General features: G+C 38.6%; 1 protein-coding gene across 1 annotated transcript in view; it reads left to right on the top strand.

The window, feature by feature from the left end:
* Positions 1–22,605, top strand: part of LOC120530489 (inactive dipeptidyl peptidase 10-like) — a 357,045-nt gene that overhangs the window by 270,634 nt on the left and 63,806 nt on the right. The window contains exons 16-18 of the mRNA XM_039754919.1: positions 8,487–8,608; positions 12,962–13,009; positions 21,100–21,195. Coding sequence (XP_039610853.1) covers positions 8,487–8,608; positions 12,962–13,009; positions 21,100–21,195 — 266 coding nt within the window. The remainder of the gene's footprint in view (positions 1–8,486; positions 8,609–12,961; positions 13,010–21,099; positions 21,196–22,605) is intronic.

Raw genomic sequence — 22,605 nt, 5'->3', positions numbered from 1 at the left:
ATCAATTAAAAGAAAATGTACACAGCCACACCAATCTTGTTAGCACCTGCAATTGGTTTTCTGAAGGATCCCGGGGTTCTGAATCACAATTCTCAACCCATTAGTTGTTAAAATCTCATTAAAACAAGGATGTAAATACAGAATTGTACTATAAAATACAATAAAAAGCCTACTGCATACGGATTAAATTTAATGGGACCTTTCCTCTCCACATACGGTGTAAAGAGCGTTTTTATGACAATGTGTCCCTCATGACTTTAGATTGTGGCGAAAGCTTAATTGAACATTAGTCAACTGTTATGAGGATATTGGATTTGAATGTCATGAAATCCCAACTATTGAATCTCCAAATAATAATTCTGTGGGTTGCAGAAATGGCAGGCATTGCTCTGTGCGTTTTTTATTGTCCATTCGACCCTTTTCATCATTCCCTTGTAACATCTTACTGAACTGCATGCTGCTGCCGATGATGATGATGATGCCGAAATGCCTTCATGATCCTAATCAAGGATGAGGTTTTTCAAAGACATTGTAATATAATCAGATCAGGCTCTGTTGCTCAGCCCTTATGGTAAAAATGCCTTACTGGGCCACGACACTCAAACATATCCTTAAATGAAGTTTTCTTTTGATTTTTTAAATAAATTGACCATATTTGTAATAAAAAATTGGGAAAATTTGGAAAAGGATGTTAAGGATAGAGCTGCCAGGAAAGAGGAAAAGAGGAAGGCCTAAGAGGAGATTTATGGATGTGGTGAGAAAGGACATGCAGGTGATGGGTGTGACAGAACAAGATGACAAAGACAGAAAGATATGGAAGAAGATGATCTGCTGTGGTGACCCCTAACAGGAGCAGCCGAAAGAAGAAGAAGAAGGTAGTGACAGAGCTGCCAGGAACAACAACAACAACATTTATTTATATAGCACATTTTCATACAAACAGTAGCTCAAAGTGCTTTACATATTAAAGAATAGAAAAATGAAAGACATAATTATAAAAAATAAATCAACATTAACATCGAATAAGAGTAAGGTTCAATGGCCAGGGGACAGAAAAACAAAAACTCCAGACGGCTGGAGAAAAATAAAATCTGTAGGGATTCCAGACCATGATACCGCCCAGTCCCTCTGGGCATTCTACCTAACATAAATGAAACAGTCCTCTTTGGATTTAGGGTTCTCACGGAAGGGCTTGATGATGATGATGGTCACGTAGACTTCTTCCTTTTAATCCGTCCATCATTGTTGGAGCATCATGAAGCTTTGAGTAGGTGGAGGTGGCGCAGGCCACCACCACAAAGAAACCGGAAAAAGAAACAGAAAAGAGAGTAGGGGTCAGTACCGATTTTAGAGCCACCATGAATAGTTGTTATGATGAATTGAACATACAGAGTATCAGGATTAAGTTAAATTACGATTAAAATGAAGTTATAAAAGGCCATGTTAAAGTAATGTGTTTTCAGCAGTGTTTTAAAGTGCTCTACTGTATCAGCCTGGCGAATTCCTATTGGCAGGCTATTCCAGATTTTAGGTGCATAACAGCAGAAGGCCGCCTCACCACTTCTTTTAAGTTTTGTTCTTGGAATTCTAAGGAGACACTCATTTGAGGATCTGAGGTTACGATTTGGAATATAAGGTGTCAGACATTCCGATATATAAGATGGGGCGAGATTATTTAAGGCTTTATAAACCATAAGCAGAATTTTAAAGTCAATTCTGAATGACACAGGTAACCAGTGTAGTGACATCAAAACTGGAGTAATGTGTTCTGATTTTCTTTTCCTAGTTAGGATTCTAGCAGCTGCATTCTGCACTAGTTGCAAACGATTTATATCTTTTTTGGGTAGTCCTGAGAGGAGTGCGTTACAGTAATCTAGTCGACTGAAAACAAACGCGTGAACTAATTTCTCAGCATCTTTCAGTGATATAAGAGGTCTAACTTTACTTATGTTTCTTAAGTGAAAAATGCTGTCCTAATGATCTGATTAATATGTGATTTAAAATTCAGATTACAGTCAACAATCACCCCTAAGCTTTTTACCTCCGTCTTGACTTTTAATCCTAATGTATCCAGTTTATTTCTAATAGCCTCATTGTATCCATTATTGCTGATCACTAAAATTTCAGTTTTCTTTATTTAACTTGAGAAAATTACTATTCATCCATTCTGAGATACTAGTCAGACATTGTGTTAGTGAATCAATAGAATCGGGTCATCAGGTGCTATTGATAAGTACAGCTGTGTGTCATCAGCATAGCTGTGGTAGCTCACGTTGTGCCCTGAGATAATCTGACCTAACGGAAGCATGTAGATTGAGAATAACAGCGGACCCAGGATAGAGCCTTGTGGAACACCATATTGGATATCATGTGTCTTCGAGTTGTAATTCCCACAACTAACAAAATATTTTCTCCCTGTCAGGTAGGATTCAAACCAATTTAAGACACTGCCAGAGAGGCCCACCCATTGACTAAGGCGATTTCTAAGAATGTTGTGATCAATGGTGTCAAATGCAGCACTCAGATCTAAGAGGATGAGAACAGATAAATGGCCTCTGTCTGCATTTACCCGCAAGTCATTTACTACTTTAACGAGTGCAGTTTCTGTGCTGTGATTTGTTCTAAAACCTGACTGAAATTTATCAAGAATAGCATGTTTATTTAGGTGGTCATTTAACTGCATAATGACTGCCTTCTCTAGAACTTTACTTAAGAAGGGCAGGTTAGAGATGGGTCTAAAATTTTCAAGAGCGAGGGGTCAAGATTATGTTTCTTAAGTAGGGGTTTAACTACAGCAGTCTTAAGACAGTCTGGGAAGACCCCAGTATCTAGTGACGAATTTACTATGTCAAGAACATTATCAATTAGCACGCCTGATACTTCTTTGAAAAACCTTGTTGGTATCGGGTCAAGGACGAGGTGGAGGGTTTTAATTGAGATATTATTTTTGTAAATCAGGTAAATCTATCCTAGTGAAAGAGTTTAATTTGTTTATAACAGGATGTTGGGGTTTAGGGGATCCTTAGTGTTGGGGAGATATACTATGTTATTTCTAATATCATTAATTTTTGATTGAAAATACAGCGACAGCCTCACAGGTTTCACTGGAAGCACTTAGGAGGCATTCCTTTGAGCTACCTGGGTTTAGTAGGTGATCAATTGTTGAAAATAAGACTCTAGGATTACTAGCATTGTTATTTATAATATTAGAGAAATAGCAGCGTCTCTCAAGACGGACAGTGTTATTGTATTCTGTTATTTTGACTTTTAATATTTCGTGGTGGATAGTAAGTTTAGTCTTCCTCCATTGACGCTCAGCTCTACGGCATGTTCTCTTTAAATCAGACACTCTTTGGGTCTTCCATGGTATACCAATGCTAGAAGATTTTTTCACTGTCTTTTCAGGTGCAACTATGTCAACAGCAGCTCTCACTTTAGAATTAAATCTTTCCACCTTACTATTTACATTGTCCTCGCTATTATAGCTGGCACTATAAACGGACTGATTGCTTAAAATGTTTGTAAGTTTTAAAGCTGCTGCCGAATCAAAGAAGCGTTTTTTAACAATATGCTTCTCATGAGTGTTTTTTATCATTATTTCTATATTAAAAAGTAGAAGAAAATGGTCTGATAGACCAATATCAATGATCTGTTTTATATCAACTTTCAGTCCTTTAGTAATCACTAAGTCTAATGTATGACCTGCTTTATGTGTAGGCTGATTTATGAGTTGTCTCAAATCAAAAGAATCCAGGAGGTTCATAAATTCTTTTACTTTTAGATCACACTGATTATCTATATGAAAATTAAAGTCGCCAACTATTAGGAGTGTGTCATAATTAGTAATTAAAATTGACATTAAGTCAGAGAATTCCTCAAAAAACGACGCGTTATATTTAGGAGGTCTATACACGGATAGTATTAGAACTTGAGAATCTCCATGAATAACAACGGCGAGATACTCAAAGGACTTGAACTTACCAAAACTGACATCTTTACATTTTAATCGGCTCGAGTAAATGTTAGCCAATCCGCCCCCCCTTTTTCCCTGGCGGTTTGAATGAGTAAAACTGTAATCCGGAGGCAGATTCGATTAAAACTGACGCGCATCTGAATTCAGCCATGTTTCATTTAGTGCAATAAGATCTATTTTTTATCACTAATAAGATCGTTGATAAAAACGTTTTGTTAGTTAAAGCTCTGACATTTAATAGTGCCATATTTAATGTTTCGGAGGTGCAGAGATGAGTACTATGTGCGTTATTGTTATTTGGAATAGGAACTAAATTATTATTATTAGCGCTCTGTGTATATTTTTGTTTAATCTGTGATCTGTTTTATAGTTTTAATACATTGTTCCTCTAAAATAGTGATTTTAATTAGATTATTGGAGTTTATGCCGTATTTCCTAGGTTTTCTACGTGCATTGAGATTGCTTATTACAGTATTAATGGTGTGAACTTTAACGGAAGACTCTATTAAACATTCATCATGTCCTGGCACAGCAGTATTATTTCGGAAGGGGTTAAGAGCAGAGATAGATAGTCAAGAAAAACGAATTACCTTCGATATGTTTTCGGAGAGGACCCGGCGCGAAACTGTTCGGATGCAGGCCATCACGCTTGAAGAGACGCGGCCTTTCCAAGAAGAGATTCCAATTGTTGATGAAGCCGACATCCTTCTTCTTGCAGAAACCCTGTAGCCAGTTGTTCAACCCTAGCAGACGACTGTAGTACTCGTTGGATCGTCTGACGAGAGGTAGTGGACCAAACGAAGATCTTTGCCGATGGGGTCCTCTCCTTCGTGTCTCTAATCAGAGCTGCGAAGTCAGCCTTCAGGATTTCTGATTGTCGGTGCCTTATATCGCTTACGCCGGCATGCAAGACGATTGATCCAACTGCCCTCTCCTTGTGTTTCTCGTAGACTGCTGGCGCACGTTTCATTACATCTCGGACACGAGCACCGGGAAAACAAGAAACAAACGATTTTGCATTAGGGCATGCGACATTAAGGTTTCTAACGATGGAATCACCTACCACTAATACATCACCAGGTGCTGAAGGCGAAATGGGGACGCGAGAGGGTCAAACCGGTTCTGAGATAAAATGCTCGCCTGTGCCGATGGAGGTGCTCTGGCCTTGAACCCCCGCCTGCATAGCTGAAATCCACCGAGGTCAGCAGCGGCGTCGCTCCTACGAGACGCGGGGGTGAGGTCGGCACAACGCGGGGTTGATGTTTCGCCGGTTCCAGATGGCAAGGACGGTTTATCCAACAGCCGGGCCTTCAGATTTCTCAGGTATTTCCGTCGGGACAGGAGTTTCTGAATCTTTTCATCATATGGAAGATGATGATCCGCTGTGGCAACCCCTAACGGCTGAAAGAAGAAGAAGAAGAAGAAGAAGAAGAAGGTAGTGACAGAGCTGCCAGGGAAGAGGAAGAGAGGAAGACCTAAGTGAAGGGTTTAGGGATGTGGTGAAAAGGGACATACAGGTGATGATGTGATGGAGCAAGATGACGAGGAAAAGGAGATATGGAAGAAGATGATCCACTGTGGCAACCCCTAATGGACAAAAGAAGAAGAAAGTAGGGATGGAGCTGCCAGGGAAGAGGAAAAGAGGAAGGCCTAAGAGAAGGGTTAGGGATGTGGTGAGAAGGGACATGCAGGTAATGGGTGTGACAGAAGAAGATAATGAAGACAGAACGATATGGAAAAAGATGATCTGCTGTGGTGACCCCTAACAGGAGCAGCCAACAGAAGAAGACGATGGTAGGGATGGAGCTGCCAGGGAAGAGGAAAAGAGGAAGGCCCAAGAGGAGATTTATGGATGTAGTGAGAGAGGACATGAAGGCGATGGGTGTGACAAATCAAGATGACGAGGACAGGAAGATATTGAACAACAGGAGCAGCCGAAAGAAGAAAAAGACCATATTTGCCAAAAAACATTTAAAACCATGTGGAAAAATTATAATATTGTGACAGATTGACCAACTGGCAAAGGTATGCAAGGACAGCAAGTGGCACATGGCAGGAGACTTGCCAGGCAGGTTCCCAGCCACTAAAGATGAGCGAAACTTGATAAATGGAGAGTCCTCTGTCTGTCCGTCACTAATTAAGAAAAGGGTTTTGAATCAAACTAACCTCCCCATGAGAAAGAGAGCTAGACCAACAGAGTAAAACTTTAATAATAGGAAAAATAAGTACATACATACAGTTAGGTCCATAAATATTTGGACAGAGACCACTTTTTTCTAATTTTGGTTCTGTACATTACCACCATGAATTTTAAATGAAACAACTCAGATGCAGTTGAAGTGCAGACTTTCAGCTTTAATTCAGTGGGTTGAACAAAAAGATTGCATAAAAATGTGAGGCAACTAAAGTATTTTTTTAACACAATCCCTTCATTTCAGGGGCTCAAAAGTAATTGGACAATTGACTCCAAGGCTATTTCATGGGCAGGTGTGTTCAAGTCCGTCATTATGTCTTATCAATTAAGCAGATAAAAGGCCTGGAGTTGATTTGAGGTGTGGTGCTTGTATGTGGAAGATTTTGCTGTGAACAGACAACATGCGGTCAAAGGAGCTCTCCATGCAGGAGAAAGAAGCCATCCTTAAGCTGTGAAAACAGAAAAAAAACCCATCTGAGAAATTGGTACAATATTACGCAGAATCATTTCCATGATGAAGAGAAGCCCCTTCACAATAGCCAACCAAGTGAACAACACTCTCCAGGGCTTGGTAGGTGTATCGATATCCAGGTCTACCATAAAGAGAAGACTGCATGAAAGGAAATCCAGAGGGTGCACTGCAAGGTGCAAGCCACTCATAAGCTTCAAGAATAGAAAGGCTAGATTGGACTTTGCTAAAGAACATCTAAAAAAGCCAGCACAGTTCTGGAAAAACATTCTTTGGACAGATGAACCAAGATCAACCTCAACCAGAATGATGGCAAGAAAAAAGTATGGAGAAGGCATGGAACAGCTCATTATCCAAAGCATAGCACATCATCTGTAAAACACGGTGGAGTCAGGCAGTGTGATGGCTTGGGCATGCATGGCTGCCAGTGGCACTGGGACACTCGTGTTTATTGATGATGTGACACAGGACAGAAGCAGCCGAATGAATTCTGAGGTGTTGAGAGACGTACTGTCTGCTCAGATCCAGCTAAATGCAGTCAAATTGATTGGGCGGCAGGCGTTTCATGATACAGATGGACAATGACCCAAAACATACAGCCAAAGCAACCCAGGAGTTTATTAAAGCAAAGAAGAGGAAAATTCTTGAATCGCCAAGTCAGTCACCTGATCTTAACCCAACTGAGCAGGCATTTCACTTGTTGAAGACTAAACTTCGGACAGAAAGGCCCACAAACAAACAGCAACTGAAAGTAAAGCCGATGCAGAAAAGGCCTGGCAGAGCATTAAAAAGGAGGAAACCCAGCGTCTGGTGATGTCCAGGAGTTCAAGACTTCAGGCTGGCATTGCCAGCAAAGGGGTTTCAACCAAGTATTGGTAATGAACATTTTATTTCCAGTTATTTAATTTGTCCAATTACGTTTGAGCCCCTGAAATAAAGGGATTGTGTTAAAAAAATACTTTAGTTGCCTCACATTTTTATGCAATCTGTATGTTCAACCCACTGAATTAAAGTTGAAAGTCTGCACTTCAACTGCATCTGAGTTGTTTCATTTAAAATTCATTGTGGTAATGTACAGAACCAAAGTTAGAAAAAAGTTGTCTCTGTCCAAATATTTATGAACCTAACTATACAAAAATAAATAAATAAAGAGTCGTGCCTTTCTTATATGGAAACACTTGGTCATCCGACTTCACCCACATCTTACCCTCCCATGTCCTGCAGCGAGGTGTATTTGCTTCAGCGCACATGACTGTTCTGCCATTACAAAAAAAAAAATATATATATCTATAAAAAATTATATAAGTTGAAGTAACAGCTCCCAAAGTAATTTGTAGTCGGAGTTGCACGGAGTTTCACCGTTTTAAAATAGATAAGTTTGGAAATTCACTAATGCTTCATCATGGGAGATTTTGAAATTTGAAAAATTGTATACAACGTGTTGTATTCCAGATGTCATAATAACACGTTGACTGCTGGACCATTTATTACCAGGACACTGCAGTATAACTTTGCATGTGTATGATAAATAAAACAGCCGTAGATTGTCCCAGTAACTTCAGGAAGGCTTGGGAAAAGAAAAAAATAATGAATGTAATTGTGACAGCTGCATCCCTACCACAAGGACCAGGAGGGACCACTGCAAAGTTCTGCAGGAGAAGAAGAACAGAGTGTCCACCGGCTTACCTGCAAAAATGCCGGATCAAGTGTACGGCCTCGGTTGTTTTGCCTCATAGGAACTTTCTCCATGAAACACACCTGCTTATAGTAAACACCTCGTAACATGCTGTTCATTTAAAGGGGGGATTTGTCAGCAGAACTCATCTGAGTTTTTGTTTTTTCTTTCCTAGAGTGTCTTATGTGAGTACATTTACACGCCAGTGTCTCACCTGCAGTATCTTCAAGGAAAACTGCACTTACTTCAGCGCCGAATTTAGTTCTGACTTGCAATATGTCATTTTGAAATGTCAAGGTAAGAGGAGAGCCACGTTTTAAATATTTTATTTGCTTTCATGCTATGTGCTAAAGTATGAAAGCTTGTTCTTGCCACTCATGAAAAAAAAATCTTTATTGCATCATATTGCATTGTGCACACACATGCAGCAGCCATCTAGTGACAGCTATTGAGTAGGAGATTAGGCACGTGAGTAACGTGCAATCGGGCAACAACACCTGAACAGGAGCTATAGGCATACTAGCATACTACACCACATATATATATATATATATATATATATATATATATATATATATATATATATATATATATATATATATATATATATGAGAGCAGGAGACCCAAAAAAGGTTTCAGGGGATGGCCACTGTATCCTGAAAATTAGCAAAGCAAACACAGTTTTACAAACGAGCTCAAAAGAAAACTAAATACAGCAGGTAGACAGAGGCTTTTATATGGCAGGAATGGGAAGATCAAGGGTGGCCTGGAGAGGAAATGACATCTGTGGTAGGTGGGGTCTAGAGGAAGTCGTCATCTGGAAAAGCTGGAAGTGACGAGATCAGAGGGTGGGTTAATGGTGACGTCACTGCTGGGTTGGTTCTTCGGCTGGTCCGCAGGGGAAAAAAAGGACACATGGTTAAGTGACACCACCAACCCTTAGTCCAGCTGAGAAACCATATTATTTGATCCTACCAATATATTTTTTTCTCTTGTGATTTGTAAAGTATTAATTTCCCTTTGAGAATAAATAAAGTTCTATCTATCTATCTATCTATCTATCTATCCTTAAATTGATATTTTTTTTCTATCTATGCTATCCTGCCCACTATACTAAAATTTCTATCTATCTATCTTTCTATCTATTGTGAGATATGGAGCCCTTCTGGCAGCATGGAGGTGCCCCGAATTCCGGCAGGGCATCATGGATATTGGAGTTTTCCTTCACAGCCCTGCTAGATACCATGGGGGCCGCAAGGGGACGCTGCAGGGAGGCTCAGAGACTTTTATGTGCCCTATAACCTGGAAGTATGTACTGGTCACAGGGACAGAGGAAATGATGTACTTCCAGGATGAAAAGAAGAGCTTTTGATCTGACCTGGAAGTGCTAGGAAGTCACATGGACTGAGGGTTCAGAAGCACTTCCGGGTCAAGGACTATAAAGGACTCCCGGAAATCCCAGACAGACGAGCTGAGTTGGGAGGAAGGGTGGTGGCAACGCGTCTGAGAGAGTGGAGGATTGATTATAGTTATTGGTTATTGGATATTTATGAGTATTGTGGAGTGTAGGGTGCTTTGTGCACATTATTATTATAAAATAAATAATTATTGGACTTTTATCTGGTGTCTGATCTGAGGGTTCAAAGGGACGACAGCGCCCCCCATCTGCCACACTATCTATGCAATCCTGCCTACTATACTAAAATTTCTATCTATCTATCTATCTATCTATCTATCTATCTATCTATCTATCTATCTATCCTTATATTGATGTTTTTTCTATAACCCCTGTTCAAATGTTAAATTATGGCTTTTGTAAGCCAATTAGTACTTAAAAGTTCACTCTATCTATCTATCTATCTATCTATCTATCTATCTATCTATCTATCTATCTATCTATCTATCTATCTATCCTTATATTGGTATTTTTCCTATCTAGGCTAATCCTGCCTACTGTCATATAGTGATATTTACAACAGTAGTATTATCATAAAAAAAAGGCGTGTGGCGAAGCTACAGAAGGAAAAGGAGATACTTAAATTGGGATAGCGGTGCATGTTTGTAAGTGCGGCATTCTATAAAAGTTCCTATGTTCAAGATACTTCCAACTGGGCTTTCAATATTATGATTCGTACTATACTAATATTTCTATCTATCTATCTATCTATCTATCTATCTATCTATCTATCTATCTATCTATCTATCTATCTATCTATCTATCTATCAGGTTGCTAGATATAAAATACACTATATGATAGATAGATATTAGTATAGTAGGCAGGATATCACAGATAGGAAAAATATCAATTTAGGGATAGATAGAAATTTTAGTATAATAGGCAGGATAGCATAGATAGAAAAAACATTGATAGATAGATAGAGTGAACTTTTAAGTGCTAATTGGCTTACAAACGCCATAATTTAACATTTGAACAGGGGTTATCCTGGTGTATCTTATAATAAACTATCTCTATGTATCTATAAGACCGTAACAAAAGCTTCGACTAATGTCAGTAAGTCTTACAAAACACCAGGGACATTTTCAAATATGGGCTACTCATAGTAAATTTTTGGCATGTTGAAAGAGCCTATCAGACATCTTATTTCTGTTACATGCTGATAAGTGACTGACAGATTTAGTGCAGCAAACCCATTAAGCTCCTATTCTAAAATGCTAGCACTTATTCTAAAAGTATTTTGCTTGAAGTGTTCACTCTGATGTGCCAAGTACTTTTTTCTGATTTCTCTGAATGCAGCAATTGACCTGCCTTTACAGGGAGAGCTGCAAATGTCCACCACTGCTATTTTTTCACATAGAATGAAGTGCCATTGGAAAGTAATGGCGTGTTTTTTTCTTTCAGTCACTGTGGGTAAATTTGTTCATTGCTTTGGATGGTGGATTTGATTGTTGTTTGAGAGTTTACAGTGCCTTTAAATCATATTCACCCTCTTGGAAGTTTTCGCATTATATTCTTATACAACATTGAATCATTGTGGATTAACTTGGCTTTTCTGATACTGAACTCACACACAGAAAAAAACACTCTTTAATGTCAACATGAAAACACATATTTTCCAAATGGTCTAAATTAATTACAAATATAAAACAGCATATAAAGGATTTTTCCTTACTTTGCACCCTTTGCTTCCTGGGATGGGCTCCAACTTCATGGTGACCGTGCTCAGGATAAAGATAAAGCAAGTTTAGAAAATGGATGGATGGGTAATTGAAAGCCTAATCATTCACCTCCTTGCTCACCTGCTTAGAGCCAAGGCTTAAGCCCCAAAATAAAAGATGATCTGATAACTCCTTATATATTAGTTAAGAGTATTATTATAATAAAGGATAGGCCTTCATGATGGCACAATTAGTTACTGCTGTGGTTACCCCCAGCAAACCTCACCCCAATGTTTCAGACATCTGGATTAACTTGTCAGCCCAGTCACTGTTAGGTGAATTTTGTATGTGTTCATCAGGTAGATTGTACAAACTACGCAAACTTCAAAGGCAGACATTTTTGGTTATTTGGCAAAACTGTGCCTGCCTTTTATCTGCTGGTTACTTCATCACTGTGGTGGTGAGGCACCGACTTCCCTAAATGTTGTAATAGAAAAATTTTAAGCCAACGTTAAAAATATATTGCATGTGGTAAAATATTAGGCAGCAGACAGAAAAAGGTTTGGGGCTGGCCGCCCCATATACTGAAAAAATCATCAAAAGAAAAGAAATACGTCTTCACGTAAGCGGAATTCACAACTGAACTGACTTACAGATTGAGACGGCTCTATAAATAAGGTGGGTAGGAGGAAGGGGTGGAGTCAGGGCAGGGAATTGATGTGGCAGGAAGGTGGACTCTGCGTATCAGAAATGATGTCATCAGGGTTTGCCAGAAGTGATGTCAGCAGAGGGTGGGACCAGTGGTGATGTCATTGAGAGGTGGGGTCTTCATTTGAACTGCAGAGGAATTAGAGGAGAGAGGATCAGGTGAGAGCGCCAACTCCTGGTCTGGCTGACAAATAGTTTTTGGTTATGGGCCCTGCAAGAGTCAGAAAACATTTGAGATTTTGTAAAATAATGTTAAAAGATGAATTATTATTTACTGTACAAGGGAAAAAAATGTACAAATAAAAATGCCAGCTAAATGAAGCGTGACTCCAAAAGAAATGCTTCACAGGATCTTGTGACATCCCGTTTTCCTAAGATGGTGTTAATGAAAACATAATGAAAAATCGCTGGAAAAGTCGTCTAATGTGCCATGGCCTTTAGATAGGAGACATGAGAGGAAAATGGATTCCCACTGATCTTTAACAATAGCACAGGAGAAGATGGAAACTGATCATCTTGGGTTCCAGGCTAAACTGGTAAATACTGGATGGGATGGGTGATGTAACAAAATCCATCAAGTATCAGAAGCCCCTGGAGCCAGGTATGAATCGGATTAAGAGTAAATTTTGCACAAATGCCTAAATTTGTTTTTCACACAAAGACCCATGACATGTGAGTTACGTTGTAATATTTTAGGAATCTCACCCTGATGCTATTTTTCAGAATGCAGAATAACTACAGATTGACAAGGCGGAGTGGCCTGTTCTCTTCAAAACTGTTTTTACGTTTCTATTTTTGTTTGTTTGCTTTTTTGCTGTAAACAGGTCCTGGTGTCCCTAAAGTCACTCTTCACAGGCTGAGCGACATGGAAAGTAAGTCTGAGAATAAGAATATATCATTAAAACAAAATCTCAGTTTTTCAGAAGGCGGATATAGCAATAATATTTGAATATTGTATTTTTGTTTAAGTCCTGATGCTTGGCCCAAATACAATGAAACACTGCATTATTGAAAGAGTTAATCTGTGACAATGGGGTGGCAGCGTGAATCAGCTCAATCTTTATAACTTACTTGAACAATTAAGCATCTCATAACACCAACTCACACTTGTGCGTGTGTAATTTAATTACAACTCGGCTAGCAGATAAATAAATGAATGCCGGTTTATGATTTTTAGTCTCTAGGAATTGGGATGAGATGGGGATGGAACTATGGTGGGACTTTATCAAGCCTACTAGCCTAAAACTGTCATGCCTCGTACGAGGAAATGGTACTGGGAGAGTAATTGAGGATGACCAGAAGAGGAAACTTGAAGTAAGATACAAAATCTAAACCTAAAGCTCGTCCTGTTATTCATCTAAACAAAATTGTAATCCAATAAATTTCAAATGAAAGAATTCAGAAGCAAAATTTGGAAATCTAAAGAGAACTAAATAACATTGGGTACAAAATATGAACAACAACAACCAGAATTTATTTCTTGTATAGCCCAAAATTGCACAAGGAGTGATGTACAGTGATCCCTCGCTATATCACGCTTCGACTTTCACGGCTTCACTCTATTGCGATTATTTTCTCATACACGCTTACGTCACTACGCATGCGCTTTCTGAGAACTTTTATCTAAGCCCTACGATGGCTCCTAAACGTTCTACTTTTTCTAAGCCTTCTGACAATAAAACTAAGTGCCGGAGGAGGATGCTTACTATCCAGGAGAAGGTGAAACTCTTGGATATGATTAAAGATGGCAATACCCTACAAAAGCCTCCTCACGCATATGAAAAGACAGCGCCAGCAACTGCCTATCAAGATGTTCTTCAGCCGCGCACCCAGACACCCACTGCCTTCTCCTAGTACTCCTTCAGCGGAAGAAGACAACAACGCACCTGCTGAAGATACTGCACCACCTCTGAAGACTCTCCTACTGAGGTCGTGCCTTCATAGGTTAGTGGTTGTGCGCAATTAAATGTACAGTACAATAATCTACTAGATAAAAGTGTTCGGGATTGACCTTCCGTCCTGTGAGTGCAAAGCGTAGCGGTATTTCGCTTATCACAGACTTACTACTTGCGGTTTGAGGTACGAAGCGACGCGATATGAGCAGAGTTCTGCTGCTCTCATCGTTCCCTTGCTTTTGTGCGCGATACGCTGGAAAAATGGACAAAATAATGTCTCTGGAAATAATTAATGTTGATGGAGTACAAATGCCTCACCGCGTAGTAAATATCAGAGGAGATGGTGCTTGCTTATTCTCATCTATAGCTTATTTAGTGCATGAAACTCCGTCTTTAGCGGTACAGATTCGGGCTGACATTGTACGACTTTGGACAGGCACTTGAGGTGATAAAAAAAAAACTTAGGTTTTCGGGAGATGTTATGAATGGGCACTTTGATGTTCTCATTCCCTACACTTACATGCCTGATATACACATGGAGTTCACAAAAATTGAGGATAAAAGTCGGTCGCCTTAAAAGGCGAGTGCGCCTAGTAATATGGTATTTGTAACGTCTAATATGTCTTATTTTCTCTTATTTTGTCTAATATATTGGGTAATACTAAATACTAAATAATGGTGACTAAAGGGTGTTATTTCATGTCTAGAGGGCTCTAATAATGTTAAAAAAACGTATTTAGAAGGTCGTAAACAGGTTTTCTACACTCTAACTGAGAAAATATTCGATTTATAAATAAAGAATCTTACTTCGTGAAAATTCATTTATCACAGTAGAGTCTGGAATGGATGGTGATAAACAAGGGTTCACTGTAATAGGCTTTAACAGGCCCTGTTTTTATAAGTCCCCCAGTCTTGACTCCCTTAGAAGATGAAAAACTCCCAAAAAAATTCTTGTAGGGAAAAAAATGGAAGAAATCTTGGGAAAGACAATTAATAGGAAAAGCTTTTCCAGGTGAGTTGGATGTGCATTGGATTTCAAAGAAATTGGGTAAATACTCCCCATTACTCCTCTTCACATAGCTTGATGGCCAGTCTATCATGGCCACCTCAGAAATACAAAGAATACAAAGTAAAAATGTAAGAATAAAGTGAGGTCTCTCACTAAATACAGAACTATTGCATATGAGGATTCAGATTTCTTCAGAGTCCTTGAGATGTCAGCGAACAAGCTGCCTCTCCTCTACTGGCCAATCCACAGCTGAGTCAGTGCTGGGCTGGCCAATCAGATGAAAGGACCTTTCTACTTGATGATTTTAGTGCTTGTTTATCAGAGATGACTTTTCCATAAACATGCAAACAACTTGACTCTAGAGCAGTAGCACCAAGAGCCGCAAGTCGCACCCGAAAAGAGAAATAGAATAGGCGAAGGTTAGTAAAAAATACGCATATCATATTACTTGTATTTTAGTACTAATGACTAACCACAGAGATGCAGAATGAACAGCAGCTCTAGTCAGGGTATGCTAAACTGAAGTCGTGAGACTTCAGCCAGGACTTGAAAGCTGAAACTAAAGGAGAATTTCTTATAGTAGCAGGCAGACCTTTCCACAGTTTTGGGGCCTGGTAAATTAAACACTCAATCTCTCACTGTTATTAATCCTTGGAGTCATGAGCAGACCGATATCTTGAGATCTTAACGTGCACTTTGGTTTCAACAACAACAACAACATTTATTTCTATAGCACATTTTCATACAAACAGTAGCTCAAAGTGCTTTACATAATAAAGAATAGAAAAATAAAAGACACAATAAGAAAACAAAATAAATCAACATTAATTAACATCGAATAAGAGTAAGGTTCAATGGCCAGGGGGGACAGAAAAAACAAAAAAACTCCAGACGGCTGGAGAAAAAATAAAATCTGTAGGGATTCCAGACCATGAGACCGCCCAGTCCCCTCTGGGCATTCTACCTAACATAAATGAAACAGTCCTCTTTGGATTTCGCGTTCTCACGGAAGGGCTTGATGAAGATGATGGTCACGTAGACTTCTGCCTTTTAATCCATCCATCATTGTTGGAGCATCATGAAGCTTTGAGTAGGTGGAGGTGGCGCAGGCCGCACCACAAAGAAACCAGAAAAAGAAACAGAAGAGAGAGTTGGGGTCAGTATGGATTTTAGAGCCACCATGAATAGTTATTATGAGGAAATTGAACATATAGAGTATCAAGATTAAGTTAAATTAAGTTAAATTGAAGTTATAGAAAGGCCATGTTAAAGTAATATGTTTTCAGCAGTGTTTTAAATTGCTCTACTGCATGGTTTATGCATGGTTTATGGTTTGTAAGTAATGATAAGTTCAGATAAGTAAGCAGGGCTTTGGCCATTTAAGGCTTTATATGTTGAAAGGAGAATTTCAAAATTTACCCTAAACTTAACCGGGAGCCAGTGCAAGGACATGAGAACTGGGGTTATAATTTTTGAGCACTTTCTAGTTCTTGTAATAATTCATGCAGCAGCATTATGAATTACCTTATATACTCGCAAATAAGTTTTCCTGTGCATAAGTTGGGACTTGCCTTTACAGTAAAATTTCTGGTATTTTATAATGTCAGTCGTAGAAGTCGAATGCGGAAAACTCCAACGCTATTGGTTCAAGGGATTATGATATGCTCACACCCACCTGAGAGATTAACCACGGAGCACACGGCCTTTTTTATCTATCAGCATGTGCTCCTAACCTCTCTCTCTGTCTATTGTGCCTACGTGACCATATGGTAATACCCGAACTATTCCGAAGCGACGTTTGCACAGTTTAGTGTTTTTTTGGATCTCACACCCTCATACACCTTATCATAAGAGCATCCTTTATCTACGATGGAGCGTTCGATCAGAAGAAAATATGAAGCTGGTTTTAAATGAAAAGTCATTGAAGTGGCGAAAGAAATTGATAACTGCACTGCTGCAACAAAATTCGACGTGTCCGAGAAACTGATGCAAGATTGGAGGAGGCAAGAAGATGTAAAGAAAAAAAAAATGTAAGTGTTGCATTTTTGAAAGGGCGTATAACTCATGGTCTGATTTTATGATCGATTTTTTGGGTTTCAAGAGTCGACTTACACGTGTGTATATATGGTAACTGAAAGCTGCACAAAGAACAATTTTAACAGCCTGTGAACACTGCATTGCATTAGTCAGTTAGCCTACTAGAAATAAATGCGTAAATTAATTTTTCCATATCCTGCATATGTAGAAAACGCCTTAAATTCCTAATATTTTTAAGATAGAAAAAAAATATGTTTTGCACAATTTTGTAATGTACGCTTTAAATGATATGCTGGTGTCAAAGATAATACCTAAATTGTGGGCTGATTCAGTTAAACTAATGGTGATGTCAACTGAGTTAAATAATGGCAGAGTATTGTTGCGATCGGCCTCTTTCCCTCCTATAGTTAACATCTCTGTTTTATCCGTGTTTAAAGACAAACAGTTCTCATCCACCCACTCCTTTAATCTGACATTCATCTCGCATAACCAAATAACCAAACATGCATGTCCTTGAAATGGCAGAGGAAAACTGGAATTCTGGGAGGGGAAAAAACAAAACTCAAAACTATAAAGTGCATCTGTTTAAATTCCCCTGGCAGTGGCCTAGTCTGAGAACTGGACCCAAGACACTGGAGCTGTGGAGTGGCAGTGCTTCCCGCTATATCTCATATACTGGTCTGCAAAAAAAGTGTTCTTTACAGATCTGAGGATAATGAATCCAAATCTGGCAATCAAATTGCTTCGTCATATCCAGTATTTAAGAGATGACGGTTTAGAGAATTACACTATTTTAGAGAACAAAGCATAATATATTTTTCAAATTAATTATTTAGACTAGAAAAAAAACCTATTAAAAATTACCTATAATTGATTTAAAAATTAATTTAAAATTACCTATTTAAATTGTTTTAAATATATTTATTAATTATATATTTATTAATTTAAAAAATACAATAATATTTTACAAACAGTAATATAATACCGGGTGGCACACAAAAAACCAAACCATCTCCGACTCCAACGTCAACGTACGCTTCTTAGCCCGTACACAAAACAAAAGATATGCAATACAAAATTCCATTTGCAATTGTTTGAAGGAGCCACGTGCAATAATATACATCGTCCTTCAGTTCTTGGACACAAGTCATTCTGTACGGCTTCATTTGTAGTGAGTGCAATACACGTTGACAAGACCTGCACGAAACATTCGCTTGTTGTGCTGATTTACGTGTCGATTTCCTAGGGTTTCTGGCCATCCATTGCTGAATATCTGCTACGACCGCAGGTGTACAAACAGACGGGGACCGATTCTTTTTGCAGTTTGCAACTGACCCAGTCTTACGATAGCGTTTCTCAACCTCAACGAGTTTTCATAACAGTTTTAATCATGCCCCCCCTAATTTTTTTTGAAACGTAGATGCATATTTTATTATACAGTGGTGTGAAAGACTATTTGCCCCCTTTCTGATTTCTTATTCTTTTGCATGTTTGTCACACAAAATGTTTCTGATCATCAAACACATTTAACCATTAGTCAAATATAACACAAGTAAACACAAAATGCAGTTTTTAAATGATGGTTTTATTATTTAGGGAGAAAAAAATCCAAACCTACATGGCCCTGTGTGAAAAAGTAATTGCCCCCTGAACCTAATAACTGCAATCAAGCGTTTGCGATAACTTGCAATGAGTTGAGGAATTTTGGCCCACTCATCTTTGCAGAATTGTTGTAATTTCGCTGGAGTCCCAAAGCTTTAGAAATGGCTTTATAACCTTTACCAGACTGATAGATCTCAATTACTTCTGTTCTCATTTGTTCCTGAATTTCTTTGGATCTTGGCATGATGTCTAGCTTTTGAGGTGCTTTTGGTCTACTTCTCTGTGTCAGGCAGCTCCTATTTAAGTGATTTCTTGATTGAAACAGGTGTGGCAGTAATCAGGCCTGGGGGTGGCTACGGAAATTGAACTCAGGTGGGATACACCACAGTTAGGTTATTTTTGAACCAGGGGGCAATTACTTTTTCACACAGGGCCATGTAGGTTTGGATTTTTTTTTCTCCCTAAATAATAAAAACCATCATTTTAAAAACTGCATTTTGTGTTTACTTGTTTTATATTTGACTAATGGTTAAATGTGTTTGATGATCAGAAACATTTTGTGTGACAAACATGCAAAAGAATAAGAAATCAGGAAGGGGGCAAATAGTTTTTCACACCACTGTACCTAGTTAACTTTTATCGACATCTAACTGTATATTTATTTGTCTACTATCAGAAGGTAGTTTAGGTTAATTTGTTTTGGTTTCAACAGATATTTTTTCATATTTTTGATTTGTTTTCTTTTTTTCACATCTTCGCGCCCCCCTTTTTGTTACTTCGCACCCCCTTAGGGGAGCCTGCCCCACAGGTTGAGAACCTCTGTCTTACGGCACTTCTTCACCAACTCGTGAATGCCGCTCTTTGTTATTAGGTTTACGCCAGGAAACTTCTGTGCGAAAATGTCCCGCATTTCCTTAAAAGAACCGGTTGACACATACGCCTCCAATATTCCAATCCTCTGTTGCAGAGAATACATCTTCCAGATCTCTTTCACGCATGTCTGTACCCACTCACAGCTTCCTTACTAATGCACAGTTGGGGCTGCTGACCCCATCACCACAACAAGGCTCCGCGATCATGACGGCACCTGCCTGTATAATAGCTCAAACCAGCCGGTCGGAGACGGTTCAGTTTTTCGTGTGCCACCCTGTATAACGAGGGACGTTCAAAAAGTTTCCGCACTTTTATATTGTCGTTGGAAAGGGTGAAGGCGGGAGGAGTAGTAGTTGGGCATTAAAAAGTTCATATGATGCTGGGAAAATTGCATCGCATATGAAGGTGACTATGTATGTAAAAGAGTGATGTAATATTTTTCTTAATAAACAGAGTTTAAAAAAAAGTGTGTAAACTTTTTGAATGTCCCTCATATAATATAATATATTTATTAATTCCAAGTAGTCACTTAGTAGAAATGGTTTTTGACTTAGATTTTCGGTGTCATGTTGAATCAGCCCTCAATGGGCGAGTGGTTTTGATTTCCATTGACCGTTATTACATCATTTTCTTCTCAACGACCTACACGGGGTTACTTAGTAAAGATTTTCCACCTGAATATCCTGTTTATTGAGATCCAATGTGTGATGTACGTGTTGCCTTAATTTTTATTTGAGAAGTGTATATTGGGGATTTTACCTTAATGTTCAGTAATGCTATGTAGCTCCAGCCTCGCCCAGGCATATGTTTTGGGACTGTCCAAAATTAAAGCCTTTTTTAAAAAGAATTTTCTTTTTTTTAAATCTGTGAGAATAGTTTGTGTGATCATCAAAATTCCTTTTGTGGTGGTCTTTGGAGTTATTTCAGGTGAGCTTAAAATATCTGATAATGAAAAGACCATTATTTCCTTCACTGCAATGACTAAATGTGCTTAATTGGATGAATTGAAATGCACTTTCTACAACTAAATTGGAAAATTATATTTTCTATTATATAAAACTAGAAAACAAAATCCAATTTTTATTTGTGTGAAAACTAAGCAGAGTGTGTTTAGAATTTGGCAAGATTTCTTTAATATTATTCAAAAATAAGTTTGCTGAACTCCTGCCTGTATAGTTAATTTGTATAACTACTAATTAATTAAAGGTTTTATAATGCAGTGGAGATTTTCTATGGCTAATTAGCTCTCTGTTGTAGGTGAGGGTAGGGGTTTGGGTTTTAGTGGGGCTCGTAACTGCAAATCTTAATTGTTTCTGTGATATTTGAGTTCAATTGTGTGACTTCTTTAATTGTCATACAGTGTTATTTAAAATTAAAAAAGAAAATAAAAAAACTTCTATATTGCATAGATTGGGAACAAGTAAAATTTTAATTTAAAAAGTATTATAGTGAATACAATAGAGCACATTTAGGTATGTTTCTGTATTTTTAATGTTCTTAATATTATTGCTATGTGTTATAAAATGTTCTGTGCTTTTCCTTATAGTTTGCAGTACTTTGGAAGACAATGCAAACTTCAGAGATTTTATGGCCAAACGAGTTCTAATGAAAGACCTCACAACAGTTTCCTTTGATGGATACAGTGAGTCACTTCTATTTGCTTTTACTTTTACTGTAGTCATTAGTTTTAATAATCTTAGTTACTTGGTCAGACTAATTAATTTTTAATGTTTGGTTTGAGGCCGGCACAGCGGCACAGTGGGTACCTCTTCTGCCTCGCAGTTAGGAGACCCGTGTTCACTTCCCGGGTCCTCCCTGTGTGGAGTTTGCATGTTCTCCCCGTGTCTGCGTTGGTTTCCTCCCACAGTCCAAAGACATGCAGGTTAGGTGCATTGGCAATCCTAAATTGTCCCTGGTGTATGTGTGTATGTGCCCTGCGGTGGGCTGGCACCCTGCCCAGGGTTTGTTTCCTGCCTTGCGCCCTGGATTGGCTCCAGCAGATCCCCTTGACCCTGTAGTTAGGATATTACTGGTTGGATAATGGATGGATGGATGTTTAGTTGAAAATGGTCCTAATTTTATGCTAAGCTTTTTTTGATTATTGAATTCACATTAGTATAATTTATTGAAGAACTTTACATTTGTTTCTTATGCAAACCTAACGTAAATATTAGGGATTTAGATGATGGCGTTTATGTTCTGGGGGTCTTGCCTGACAAAATTCCAGAACACAGCAATGAAGACAAAGTCTCAAAAAGAATCCCACGTTTTCATATTTAGCTTCACAAACAGCATTTGTTAACCTCAATAACTTATTCCTCCTCCTCCTTCTCTCTACTCCTGTGAGGGGTCCATCACACAAGCTGTGTTGACTCTCAGACGCTTGTCTTCTGATTGTGTTGTGGCTTTGGGTCTGCCAGGCCTGTTTCTGTCAGAGTTTTCTCCAGTTTCCAAGTTCCTTTTTATTTTGTAAGAAACTGTACTCAATGACACGCTGGCTTTCTTTGCAATTTCACTAAAGTAAAGACCTAAACTTTTAAGGGGTATAAAGGTCTGTCTGTCTTCCTTTGTTAGTTGGCTTTATTCTAACCTTTATCCTGATGGTATACAGCATAATGTTGTCTAAATGATGTTTTAGAGGCTGTAGCAACAAAGGCTTCAGCTTGTATACACCCAGAGGGCTTTGTAAGTAATCAGCAAAAGCGGGGACACCTGCAGGAATTGTCGTCATCTACTTTCAAGGCTGAATGAACTTAATTACATTTCATAATGGTGGTTTTCTAAAACTTTTGACCACAATAACGTTTAACCACAATTTCAGGGTCGGTTACTGCCTCACTCCTAATGTCAGGATTACCTGCCTGTGATTTGGAACTGAATGAGCAAGTAGTGTTCATGTTCAAGTGTAAATTGTTAGAACCGAACAAAACCTGCTGGCACATACTGTAGGAAGATTTAATATTTGTATTTGTTTTATAACTGTTCTGGGAAATTAAAATTCCAGCTGGATGTCTTTCCCTACAGAAGTAACTAAGACATTATGCAATGGACT

The sequence above is a fragment of the Polypterus senegalus genome, chromosome 6, assembly GCF_016835505.1.
Source record: "Polypterus senegalus isolate Bchr_013 chromosome 6, ASM1683550v1, whole genome shotgun sequence".
Lineage (NCBI taxonomy): Eukaryota > Metazoa > Chordata > Cladistia > Polypteriformes > Polypteridae > Polypterus > Polypterus senegalus.
This window is presented reverse-complemented; position numbering and strand designations above follow the sequence as displayed.